We start from the raw sequence: 13,462 nt of genomic DNA, 5'->3' as shown, positions 1-13,462 counted from the left end.
TTAAGGTAATATGACGGATGTGTTAGCAAACATTTTTTAGTCATGTCTTTTACCATCTAAGTGAATATAATCCAAAATCAATATCACATCTCTTAAGAGGCTAAATGCTCCACTATGTTCAGCAGATAGTTGCTAACTTTGCCAGCTGTTTTGTGCTGGGCAGGTAGTATACATTGGGTTTATTGGAGCTTTTTAACTTGCTGCTGCTGCTGGAAACAACACTTGTTAAGATTGAACCAAAACAGTTAAGATGTGGGCAACAACTAAAACAATGAGCTGAGTACAGATAGTTATTTGATCCATTGTTAATATGAATATAACTGATCAGAGCAGCTTAACAAAGCTTATCAAATAGTGGAAAAAGCTAAATGTGAGACATCGGTTAGATACTTGCTAATCAGTGCCTATGCCTGATAGTGTTAAAGAGGCAGCACAGGAACGTGCATGAAGCTGACAACAAAATTAATTCTACTAGGAGTATCTGAATGATTCTTTGGGGTCTCAATTAGGTGGAAAATAACGCTATTCTCCTTCGCCCATTCTCCTATACTGAAAGCGCCAAGGTTGGCTTGGTGAGTTTAGCTGTACAGTTACCACTTCACTTTGCTTTGCCTTTACAAAGACACGCTCAATAAATAAAAATAAAAAAAACACCTTTCCTTGACTGTCTTTTTTTTATATCAGGGATGAACATGAGTCAGGTGGGATTTTTTTGTAGACTCTCATTAACATCAAATAACCCCAGCACTTGATCTGGGTCAAGCATCCACTTCACGCTCTCTGTCTGCAGACCTGCAGTGGTGGTAATACACATTAACTAGGAAGGAAATTATTCTCAGAGAGAGAGAGAGAGAGAGAGAGAGAGAAAATGCGGAAGACTGACCCACAGGCCGTGACACACGACCATAAATCAGAGTGACCCAATTGAAAAGAGGCAATTAAAGGGAAAAGAGAGCATACTGTGGATACTGTTTAAATACCTACTGAAACTCATAAACCTAAGACTCATTTTCTAGAAACACAAGTGGAACCACAGTGAGTGAAATGTTCCCCTCTCATATATTTTGTAGCTTATGTTTTATCTTATCTACTTAGGCTGTCTTTTTTTCTCCATTATGGTCCACAAAATCGTTACTTAACGCAACGTAAATAAACGACAGACACTTACATATATGAGGAAGGTATGTATCCTAGACAGAGCCTATTTCTGCCCTTCCATCAGTGAGATCAATACTGTTCACAATGCAATAACAACAGAGGAGCTGCTCCATGAAGCGACAATGTCAGCAGAGGCAAAGAGATGCTGCGGAACTGTCATCGCCACCCATCCATCACTACACCTCCACCTCACACCGCTCACTCCCACCTCCATTACAGCTCATTAAAATCAAGATAAAAACCAGGAAGAGAGATAAACGTAATTGGCTGGATGTGAGTGATGCATTATTAGCAGGAAATATAGCTGGCTGCAATATAAAGCGCAAAAAGAGTGATCGCAACAGCTCAGAGGTCTGCTAGGTTACTGAGTTTATTACTGAGGTCATGCAGTTTGTTAAGGCTGTTCCCACTCCCGGTAAATGATGAGTGGGCTATAATCAGTAATGCACAGGGAGACCAAATGTAGGCATTGCTTCAGTACGCCGAGGTCAGCGTCTTGATTTATGTTGAAGTTACAGCACATAAATGCTGCAGTGTTCATCAGGATGCCCTTTGAGACAGCTTTACGCTGAAAGAGTAATGACAGAATTATATGCACATGGTAAAATCAAAGGCAATTTCATAATTCCCCCACAGTTACCATAGCGATGGCACCCTACTTTGTTTGTCGAGGAGGATATGAAGGACTGGTGCTGTCAGAAGAGAACCGGTGACAAAATTAAATGTGGCTGGTTTATATACATGAGAAAAAATGCCCACAGACTATAGTTGCAACTGACAACAGAATTAGTAATTTAATGTAATGTTAAAAACTAATGAAAATGTGAGAGCTAATTAAAATAATACAAGGGTGGCTGGGGATACTTAGTTATGGAATATACTCCTTAAAAAACTGTGAATTTGTAATATAGTTACTTGATTGAAGCCTCATATTTACACTTATACTGATAAACTTTTGGAATACATTTTTGCATAGAACGTGGACTGGAGGCACGTTAAGGTCTCTGGAAGACCAACATGAAAAGAAGGAATGATTACAACATCTAAAACTTTAAATTTACATATTGTCATGTGAGTATTATTTAATGACAGATTGAAAAAAAAGAGAAAAAAAAGAAAGTGTTGCAACCTATGTTAGTAGGCAAACTTGGTATAAACTATCACTGTTTGATGTGTGGGTGCGTTCGGCTTTTGTTCTGGCCACATGGTTTATTGCAAGTCACTGAATTAAATTTGAAAGGCTTATCACTTATTTTATGATTATAGTTATTATTGATCTGCTTTATGTAATACGTGTTGATATAAATGGCTGTTTTTGTATATGATTTGCTGTTTTTCTTTGTCTTTATTTTCTGGTCATTCAGTGAAGTTTTTTAACCTTAGATGTTTATTGTAAAAAGGAATTTTATACAGTAGGATGATGCTGTCATTTCTCTTCAACAGAAAAAACTAATACAAAAGAGGATATTGTAAAGCTTCACAGTGGGATACTGTATATTAAAATAGCTTTATTATTTTAAATGCTTAGACTACTGTAAATGTAGAACTGTAGGGGGTTCAAATAAAATCAAAGAAGACTAATTGATGCCGTGTGAAAAAAAGTTATTTAGTTTTTGAATAGAAAAATGAGTGTGTCTATGTGTGAAGTGAAAGCTGCCTTATTGTTGGATACATTTACAGACATGAAAATCAATGCAGGAGTATGAGAGGAGCTCAGACAGCCTGAGGGTTCTCTCTTTAGTTACTGATGAAAATTACAGCTAATGTCTGTGCACACATCTCGGCTGCTGCAATTATCTCCTCTGACATCAGATATTAACTTGTGCGTTTCTGTGCTGCGGAGATTTCCGCAGAGAGCATTTTGAGCAGATTCACTCCTTAAATGGAATCAAAACTCATAATATCTATTCTGTGGATGTGTTTATAATTCATGAGACTGGAAAAATGCGCTCTGTGATATTTCAATTGTTTTGAAGTAATAACTGCTACTTTCCAAGTAAAAGGAAGATGCTGTTAAAATTTTATGAGAGTGAGGAAGTAATGGCTGCAACTCCTGACAAAGCTTCCACAGGTGGAGCAGTGACATGCTCAGTTGACAGCAGCAGATATGAGGTGCTAGTAAGGAAACTTGTATGCAGAAGCAGTAGCAGCAGCAGCAGCAGCAGCAGCAGCAGCAGCAGCACAGCCTGACTGATGGCTTAAAGCAGAGGGTCCTGTCACTGATTTAAATGAGCCCACACCTGCCCACCCACCATAGACAAACCTGCAGGCACCTATTCCTTCACTGACCCACTCCACAGTTGTCAGGCATCAGTGCAGAATAACATTTAGCAGGAGTGTCACGCTGAAAACACATTTAATTGGACAGGTAGCTGACACCTATTTAAATAGGTGTCAGTATACAGAGCTCACTCCTAGAACTGTTTTAATTTAGAAGTGAGCAGTGAATGATGCTATCACATCAGGATTAAAAAGAGAGAAAAAAGTTTTCGTCTGAGCTCAGCCTACTTGCACATGATTATTTTAAATAGCTTTTCATACCATGAAAAGAGGATGTTAATAATATGATCATGTATCTGTTGGTTAAAGGATACTCCCTTCTTTGCTTGTTTCTTGCATACTTTCCATCCCTGGAAGAGCAGCTGCCACACGTCGAAACAGCTGTAAGGAAAGAAAGAGAAAGAGGACTGAATCAGGGATACATAATGCCAACACTGACTTTATCTTATTTTTTTGTTGATCACTGGTTTTCCACTGTACATCCATGTATTTAAGGTGGTAACAGGTTTCACATGTTGTCGCAAAATAGTGTGAAATAGTGTTTTCCATGCAGTCATTACTATTATAGACTATTCTCTTTTTAATCAGGGAATACATTTGTAGAGACTAAAACCTTTCTTTCGATTTGTTAAATCATTGAATACTAATCATTAAAAGCTCCACCAATGATGAATACTAATCATTCTAATCATGTATGTGTATATAGTTGTGAAAGTTACATTATTCCACACTTATTTCAAAGGTCTGTGCTGCATTACCACAGAAAAAAATGTAAATGACAAAATGAAGGAAGAGGTAATGTTTCAAGCTATATTGAAATGAACATATGTACCAATTGTGATACCTGGTGCATATCACATAGGTCTAATCTTCTATAATGTAAAAGGGTCAGCTTCTCCAACTAGTTGAAATTTCAAACCTTCCTGACTCTTTATTGGCTGTACTGTAGCTTTACACTGACACAAAGGATATCCTCATCAGACATCTATACTACATACCAAATCATTCAAATCAAAAGTTCTGAGTATGTCTTTGGTTTGTCCCACATTACCACATCTATCATCTGTAACTACAGGATATTTTTAGGAATGGCATATCTCAGTTTTTATCAGGTATGAACCTTTTTGTGAGCCCTCATTTGTGGCTTTATACAATGCTTTTCATATACTGTAGGCAGCAGTACCCCGAAAGACCTGTAAACAGACTTTGATGTGTAAATTGAGTGGAGTTCCCCTTTAAGTACCTGCCCTGCTGGGAAGAATTTTAATATTCAGTATTTGTATAAAGAATAAAATGTGATAACACTATAGTGAATAAACATGAGCAAATGTAGCTCAAATTTGGCTGAACACATAACAAAATAGTCATGTATATATATTATTATCTGCCAAATCTTTCAGTAGTGTTGATGAAAACCATGATAGGTAGCAGGTAGTCATAATAGATAGTCTTCTTGTATTACTTGTGAGTTTTCGTGATGATGGTGAAATTGATGGCTAAAAGCTTCATTTTGCTGACACACATCTCAGTGATGACACAGCCAAACAGTGGGAACACTGCAGCCTTTGACCTTTGTTCTGTTCTGCAGGTTTCACACCACCATGTTCCATCCTGGCATTTAGCTGTTAGTGTCTACAGCCCTGAAATAAGGTAAAGAATAGGCGCCTCTGTCTGTGCTGCTGTGGGGCGAGACGAGAAGCGCCTGCCAGCAACACCATTCACTGACAGACACAATACAGCTTGCCTCCATTTCTCTACTTATTAACTTAACAGACAGTTGTTGTTTTAAACAACAAACATCTGTTTAGAGACAGATCACCTTTGTTGAACCAGGCTATGCTTCACTTTGGATCTGCAAATCCCAAATCTTTTAAACATTAGTGTAACTAATTAAAGGACACTGAAGGAATGAATGCATGGGCAATTCAGTGTTGGTGAGATGCTGGTAGTGGCAGCATGGACACACACAGGAAGAAATACCGCACTCTCACTTTTATTAAACAGTGCTTCTATGAGTGTATCAATATTCCTTCATATAACTAGAAAATGAAGAGGGCCCCTAAGCTGTCTCAATATCCTGCCTTAATAACAAGGAGTTGCTGAAAATAACCAGTAATGCTATGACTTTGCAAATGTTCTTCTGGTGAAAAGAGTGGTTGTTTTATTTATTTATGTGTGGTACCACTGTGGAAAAAATAGATGATGAATTAAGCTAATCCGTATATTCATTTCCAAATATTTGTCTTTATGAAACACCACTAGGTGAAGCTCTGGTATGAACACCTTTCCTTTCTGCTAAATGTCAGCATTCTAGCTTCACTGACAATGCTAACATACTGACGCTTAGAAAGTATAATGTTTACTATGTTCACCAACTTAGTTTGTTGTGTTAGAACATTTGCTAATTAGCACTAAACACTGGCAGGTACTTTTACATGCTGTTTTAATGTGCTGCTGCACCATGCTGACATGACTGATGTTAGTGGCAGCTTTTCCCAAGGGAATGTTTGTTTGATGCTTCCTTCAAAAAGTTAAGTTTCAGGACGATGTATTCATGTTACTAAATTAGATTAGAAAGTGACTTAAGCAGGAAAGCTAATGTAAGTTGTTGTTCGGAGTCTGTGGCTCTTGTGTCGTGTAGCAGGATCATGCTATCAGGCTCAGTGTGACTGTCTGCTTTGCGTAAATGGATGAGGTCACGGTATTATAGTATCACAGTAATATGTAAATAATATAAAACTAGGGCGCACATCATTTTCTCGTAGGAGAACACAGTACAATTCATTTACAGAGCAGATATGTATACTCAGACAAAAAAAGGCTTTTTCTTAACTTCAGGTCAAATGTACAGACATCTGTAGAGCAATGCTGCTAGCATGGCTTAAAACAGTGAGATGATAGTATTATATAATAAAGAGTTATCCTCATTAATATGGAGATATATGCAAAACAAAGAGTACCAAAATGTCAATAACATGATGTAATCTATCACAGGAACCTTATGTGTGAATATGATGCTCCTACTGCTATTGTGCTCACAACAAGGTTTTTTTCACAGACAGACCACCATGTCCCATGGGACATTCAAATAAACACGTAATCATTTATGAGTACATTTCTGTGATTGCATCAGTGAGTCATAAAAAGAATGGCCTGTAATTCTTGATTAAGGACCTATTACATCTAATCCCCATAATTCCTTTGAACTACTTACCTGTTTGACGTTGTAACCTGTCTTGGCACTGGTCTCAATGAACATGACACTCAGCTCTTTAGCCCTCTGTTCACCTTCCTCAATTGTGATTTGCCTGTGAATAGAGCAGAATTACCATTAATCATCATTATCAGACAATGAGCCAGTGTTTACCGTACACGTGGATGCAAAACTTGCTTTCTCATTTTAACAATTAACAAACACAGGTAGATACTGAACAAAAATCATTGTGAAGCCCACTATTTGCAGCTGAAGCTCCTTTTATTCTAGACGAGTGAGGATACACTCTGACTTAATTAGCTAATGACTGAGAATGATTAATTACATTGTCCTGTGAGAAATTAATAACAGCCAATTTGCATTACATTTTAATGAATCTGGCAGGGATTTTTTGGCTCTCGCTGTGTAACGGAGGCTGTGTCAGGTGTCCATTAACACAAACAGAGAGATCAGTGCGGTCCTGCTGACTCCACAGACCATCGAGCCAGCAGGTTCGTTAAGACGACTGGCTTAAATCAACCTGCCACCGGTCTACTGGGAAAAACATGACGTAATCTGTCTGTCTTCTTTGTTCCTAACAACACACAGACAGCATCGGCTCTTTACTGAATCAAAAATACCACTTCTTCGCTTCTAACTCGCTTTCAGTGGTTGAAACGCCTGTATTGACACACACACACATCAACAAACAGATTTAACTGATCCTCTTCTCCTGAAATGACTCTTCCTTCGCATCACAACATAGAAGAAAGAGGATTCGGTGTTGAGAGATAGGAGAAGAAGTTTTTGTGGCGAGAACAGAGACGCTGCATTGGAGATGTATTTACATAATAACACCACATGACAGAGATGCACCAGTGTTGCTGTGGCTATTTCTGGATGCATGCGTATGAGTTCTAACTTAAACAAAACCAAAGCTTATTCATCATCAGACAGGCAGTTGGCAAGAAAATTGCATAATGGATGTGCAATATGTGGCATCCTAGCAACATTCAGGCACGCTAGCGGGACTATATGGAGTCTCAGAGCAGCTCCTTAAATACATGACATCAGCTCTCACTTGAGCTACTGATGATCAACACTCTTCAACTGTACATATATGGTCAGGGAACTGTGTCATTGCTATTCATGGTCATTAAGAACTCAGGCATGTCAAAGTTGTCTTGCACCTCTTTGTTTCCTTTTGTTTAGCCACACAGTTTATTATATGTAATCAAAAATCAACTTCACCGTAGCCTTTTTTTTGTTAACGGTCCCCAAATATATCTACTCAAATGTTAACCATTGATTCATTTGTACGCTATTTAAGTTATGAAATAAATCTCTGCACACCTGAGTAGTGGCAGGTGCGTAGGAGGAAGTCGTAAATTGAAAAATGAAATAAAGCACCTGCACACTGTCTTGCTATGTGCTATCAGGCATGCCTGAAACTCAATAAACATAGTAGTAGTGACAGTGTGCAGGAGCTTCTTTCATTTTTCAAGCTATTTTAGTAATCCATTAAAGTTGCACTCATATGTTTTTTATATAATAAATGGATTAAAATAACTACGTATAATGTAAAAGGGGTCACTGGTAGTGATGCACCTAAGCCTGGGTGATAAAACAATAGCAATATGTATCTGCAACAGACACTTCATCAATTGAAATAAGCTATTTCACTTAAATGCATTAAATGCAAACCACTATGAATGCGCAGATAGTGAGTAAACTTGATTATGTAAAGCTAAGTAGAAATAAAATAAAATAAAAAAAATAATAAAAAGTAAAAGTAGGGTGGTTTAATTTAACTTTTTTCTCATTAATCTTTATGAAAAGTAGATAATTCAAAATGATCAATAATTATTGATATACCGAAATGAACCAATATATCATGATACATTTCCCAGCTATATCGCAGACGTGTGCACTGAGAATTTCCACCTGACTGCAGTTCCCTCTAAACTCTATGAGGCTTTTTAGTGTCTTTCAGCTCATTATTTTGATTTAATGTCCCTACATTTACTGTTTTGGTTCTGCCTTAACGCTCCCATCAACCCATTTCCAGCAGCAGGCAGATGTTTTCTCTGACAAACCCACTGCACACTACCTTCCTGGCATCAAATGACAGACAGACAAAGTTAGCAACTAGATGATGTACATAGTGGAGCATTAAGCTGCTAAAGGGGCAAATACTTTAAGAAGTTAGTGGAGACCTGAAGGAGACTGAATATTAGGTAGACTGATACACAGCTCCAAATGAATGCTAATACTTGTCCATATCCCCTGGATGTGTAACCAAGCAAATGTTTGCTAACATATTTATGAGGCGATAATACATCAGTGTTGTTTTTACAGCTGCCCCCAAGTGGCCAAAAAAATATAATATACACATTACAACATAGCCAGTCACATGCAAATGATCATCTAAAATCCTGGGAAGGCTCCTGATAGTTGAGAAGAAGAGAATGACTGAACAAAATGCACAGGCTTAACAACAATTGCAGTTTTTAAAATCCCTGAGCTTCTTCCTGTCAGTGAACTGCACACCAGGCTCCACTTGGTTGATGCTGGTAAGATGAACACTAGATTTCCTTCACGCAGGGCTCCGGGGGGGCTCTGCAGCACCTAAACTGTGCGCACTGTAAGTCCTGAGCATTGTGAAAGCTCCGCCACGCATGAATGAACAAACCAGCAAACACAGAGAGAGCCGGACTCCGCTACCTGATAATGAAATTGTACAATACCACGTGAATATCTGCTTCTTCTCAAGTAATGTCAAAGGTGGTATAGAGGTGTCAGTGTTGTTATAGTGAAAAGAGATGAAAGAGAAAAAAAGTGCATCATTGACGTATTTTAAGGTGGTTTTTAAGGTCCACACACACACACACACACACGCACGCACGCACGCAACAGATTTAAGGCTTTTTTATCTCTGCTGTAGAGAATATCCACTCATATTGACTTTCAACACACATTTCAATGTCAGCCACATTATTTACAGTGATATCAGATCATATGCTGAGTCATTTCACACTACTTGTTATTTTTTTCCATTTATTGCACTGTATATGTCTACAGCCATGCAATAAATCCAAATAAATGATTTTATCAGAAGGATTAGACCATTTATGTTGAAACCTCCACCCGTGTAGTCTCATGCAGCAGTACCAACATTGACAGCAGCATTTATCATTTCATGTATGGGAAACATTCACTGGCATCTCCATCCAGATTTTAATGAAGAGTGTCACTGTAATTTACACTCTAATTGAAAAAGGAAAGGTGGAAAAGAAGGTGAGAAAGGACTTTTAGGATTTATAACAGTTGGTTAAGATGGTACAGTGGGAAACTGGAGCAGAAATAAGCTGTAATGAAATGCTGTTTTTATGTTTTTCTGCACTGAATTGATCCAAAAAAAACAAAACACCCATCTGGCTCATACACACATACAGCAATAAGGTTGATTTACCTCTGAGTAGAAGCTAATTAGAAGGGGGATGCTGAGGTGACATTAACAGAGTTAATGCAGTAAATAGCCTTTACTTCTTTACCATGGAAAATTTACTGGAGCTTTAACCTCCAGATCCCATTAAGTCCCAACTAAATTGCAGTTTAGACACATTACCCATAAATTAAAGAGAAAAGGTTCAATAGATTCTAGCACACTCTTTTTTTCCTGGGGCTCCGTGTTTTCAAAATAATTCCACTTCCACAGCTTATTCTGCATATTAATGAAAGCTCAGCTAGCAAAATATATTCGGACAAAACATGAGCTGTAACTGGGAATTTCAGCCTACTAAGCAGCAAGGTTAAAGCATATTATTCAGTCTTAATTTTTTAAGATCTACACTCCTTATTACCTTCACATTGTGGAAACAGATGAGATGATACATGTACTTGCATATACTCGCACAGTCTTACTGTATCGATGCTGTGTTGACTGAAACTAGAGCCTATTTCTGTTGTCTGCTCGCCTGGCAGCTGTGAATTTTGATTGCCAGATCCAGAGAGATACATCCTGGAAAGTGCCATCACCAGCAGTTTTCCTCTTCTCCTGTCAGTCAGTTGGACGTATGTTGGAGGAAATTCCAGAGGGAATTTCTTTGTGCGGCTCATAATAATACTAAAATGTTATTTATACTACATGGGCAAATATTTCTGCTCATAACAATTAAATTCACGCATGTTTGTAAAACATATGGAGAGAAAAAGGAAGATAAGAGGACGCCGTCTGATTCTATGAAGGAGAGAAAACTCTCAGTCACTCATTTTTTTCGGTTAATCAGATCAGATCTGTCTGCCAGACCAGAAAATTAACAATCAGCTGTTTTTAGCAAAGCATCTGTCTAAAACTGAGGTAGAGGAAGCCCCCAGATGAGTCATTACTGAAGATAGCGGACCAGAAATAATGCAAAGACGGATTACTGGATCACATGAGGCGTTTATCAGCCTCCTCACTTCTTAGGAATATATTAAAGAAAAAAACAACTCTGTAGTCTCTTCTGCAGCTGATCACTGTTAGTAATGTTGATTTAGAGTAAACAAGACATAAATATCTTGTATTGCCAAAAAGAGAAATGACTAAAAAAGGGAAAGTAATGTTGTTTAGAGTTAAGCTTCGCCAAGGGTCTCAAAAAGACAATGCTTACAGTTTTTGTTAAGTACTTCAGCAGCCACTGCACATTTTAACACAAATACAGACACACATTACACTACTGAGGGTTCACTATATTGTATATAGTCTATGGATTGATAGGACAAAATGAATGAAGGTAAAGTCCTTTGCTTTCATTTTCTACACTATGAAGAAAAATTACATTTACATTTAAAGTACAAGGAACAATGGAACAGTAGATTAGCCAGGGTCTCCAAAGGGGGTCTTTTACATATTAGTTTCATATTCTACTGATGACTTTACATGTAAAATCTATCTCAAGCACAGATTTTGAACATATGCACCATTACTGCTTCTTAGCACAGGGACACAAGCTATTTTATGGTTCAGTTCTCCCTTTATTTTCCACTCGTCTTCTTCTGCTATACATCTCCGCTCAGAGTCATTTTTACTCAAGTTTCTATAAGCGTAACATCCTGTCGCATCAGCACTTTCTCACCTTCTCTTCACTACGATATGCAGTCAGTTATGTACGTATATATATCTATATTCCCTTGTGAATGTGGTTCATGATTGCGCTGGTGTCACCTGGGAATAAATCGCAGAATAATTTACCCAAGCAAGCAATATATTTCTCATTTCAAAGCAAGCAGTGTAACAGAGAGTGACAGCTCCGTTGCGTAATGTTGCACCATAATAGAATACACTATATAAACCAGTTATGCTGAGTGTATTCATTAAGATATTTGATATATTATGTAGCAAAAGTTAATTTCTCATATCTGTCGCCGTATGATGTCGAGGTGGTATTGTTATTAAATTTATAAAGCAGAGTATTAGAGCCAGAGTTAAATTGCTCTCAAGACAATCAGTTGTGTCTCATTAATATACAGATTTATTCAGCAAGATGCTCTGGCATCTAATCAAAACATCTACTCTGCAGGGGGAGTCTGTGCCAGTCGGTCTGATGTTTTCATCGTGTTTTGTTCTCAAAGGTATTGTGCTCAGCTGAATGTGGCTCCAGACAGACAGACAGACAGACAGACAGACGCCTCTGTGCATCAGGGTTGCCATGGTGTCAAGACATAAAAAGAAAAGCTGACTAAAAAGATAAAAATGTGACAAGAGGCGCTGAAGTTCAGCAGGCGGCTCGATCACTAACTACCCACCTCTTATCTGCCAGGTCTGTTTTGTTGCCGACTAGCATGATGATGACATCACTTCCCCTCTCTGTTCTCACGTCGTCGATCCATTTCGATGTCTGCTGGAATGAATTGATGTCTGTTTGGAGAGGAGAGAAACAAAGCGGAGGTAAATTAAAGATGCCGGTTTGTGCGGTTTGCGGTGACATTCAACACGCCGACACCTCGCCTGTTACAAACAAAACTATTAACATTTCATCTGGAGTTTGGCATTTTCGAAAACAGCTGGAAATAAGTGATAAAAATCAATCTAACATTCAGCATTAGATAATACTATCATCATTAATCTGAGAAGAAGATGCAGCATTTAGAGTTTCTGTTTAAGATCATAAGAAAGATCTTACATATGTTACACTGCACAGTTTTATCTATGTAGCATGTTCTTAATAAATGCATTTGACCTTGCCTTATTCATTGAGTATGCAGCTTTTCTGGCATGTAGACAGAGGGGAATATTGTATTCTTGGAAGGGGAATTTGATAACAAAGACCCCCCCATGTCTTATTCAAGGTGAAAAGAGAACATGGTTTTAGGGATGTGGAGATGGTGGGCCCACACTTTTTTCATAAAAATCAAGAATTCATCTCCTGAGGGCAGCTATGTTACACATCTTGGCCATTCTTGACCATCTCACACTGTCACAGTGTTGCCTCACACATCCAATTGGAAATATTTTACATAGTTTTAGCTTTATGGTTTAAATACTACCACTGTATATTACCTCTTTATTACTGTGGAGCAGAACAAAATGTTCTCTCTGAAAGGTGAGAGCATGTTAGGTCTCATTACATTCCAGACCACAAGCTAACTAAACCTAAAAGGACTGTAATGGTGGCTTTGAAGTGGAAGCTGTGGCGCAGTGACCCTAAGAAGCCCCCCTTGGTTTTTCCTTTTTAGAAAAAAAACCACCAAAGTATTCTTTTTTCCTCATTGGCGAACAGAGAAAAGAACTTGAAATAAGATCTGAGTAATACAATTTAGATAGTCACGGTTACTGGTTTTGTAAGAGAA

General features: G+C 38.1%; 1 protein-coding gene across 1 annotated transcript in view; it reads right to left on the bottom strand.

Moving 5' to 3' along the window:
* Positions 1 to 13,462, bottom strand: part of rab6ba (RAB6B, member RAS oncogene family a) — a 53,913-nt gene that overhangs the window by 2,564 nt on the left and 37,887 nt on the right. The window contains exons 5-7 of the mRNA XM_062424426.1: positions 12,419 to 12,530; positions 6,653 to 6,746; positions 3,753 to 3,819 (exon numbers count right to left, since the gene is read on the bottom strand). Of these exons, the coding sequence (XP_062280410.1) occupies positions 3,753 to 3,819; positions 6,653 to 6,746; positions 12,419 to 12,530 (273 nt within the window). The remainder of the gene's footprint in view (positions 1 to 3,752; positions 3,820 to 6,652; positions 6,747 to 12,418; positions 12,531 to 13,462) is intronic.

The sequence above is a fragment of the Scomber scombrus genome, chromosome 8, assembly GCF_963691925.1.
Source record: "Scomber scombrus chromosome 8, fScoSco1.1, whole genome shotgun sequence".
In the NCBI taxonomy this organism is placed as follows: domain Eukaryota; kingdom Metazoa; phylum Chordata; class Actinopteri; order Scombriformes; family Scombridae; genus Scomber; species Scomber scombrus.
The sequence above is the reverse complement of the archived record's forward strand: the minus strand, read 5'-3'. Positions and strand labels throughout refer to the sequence as shown.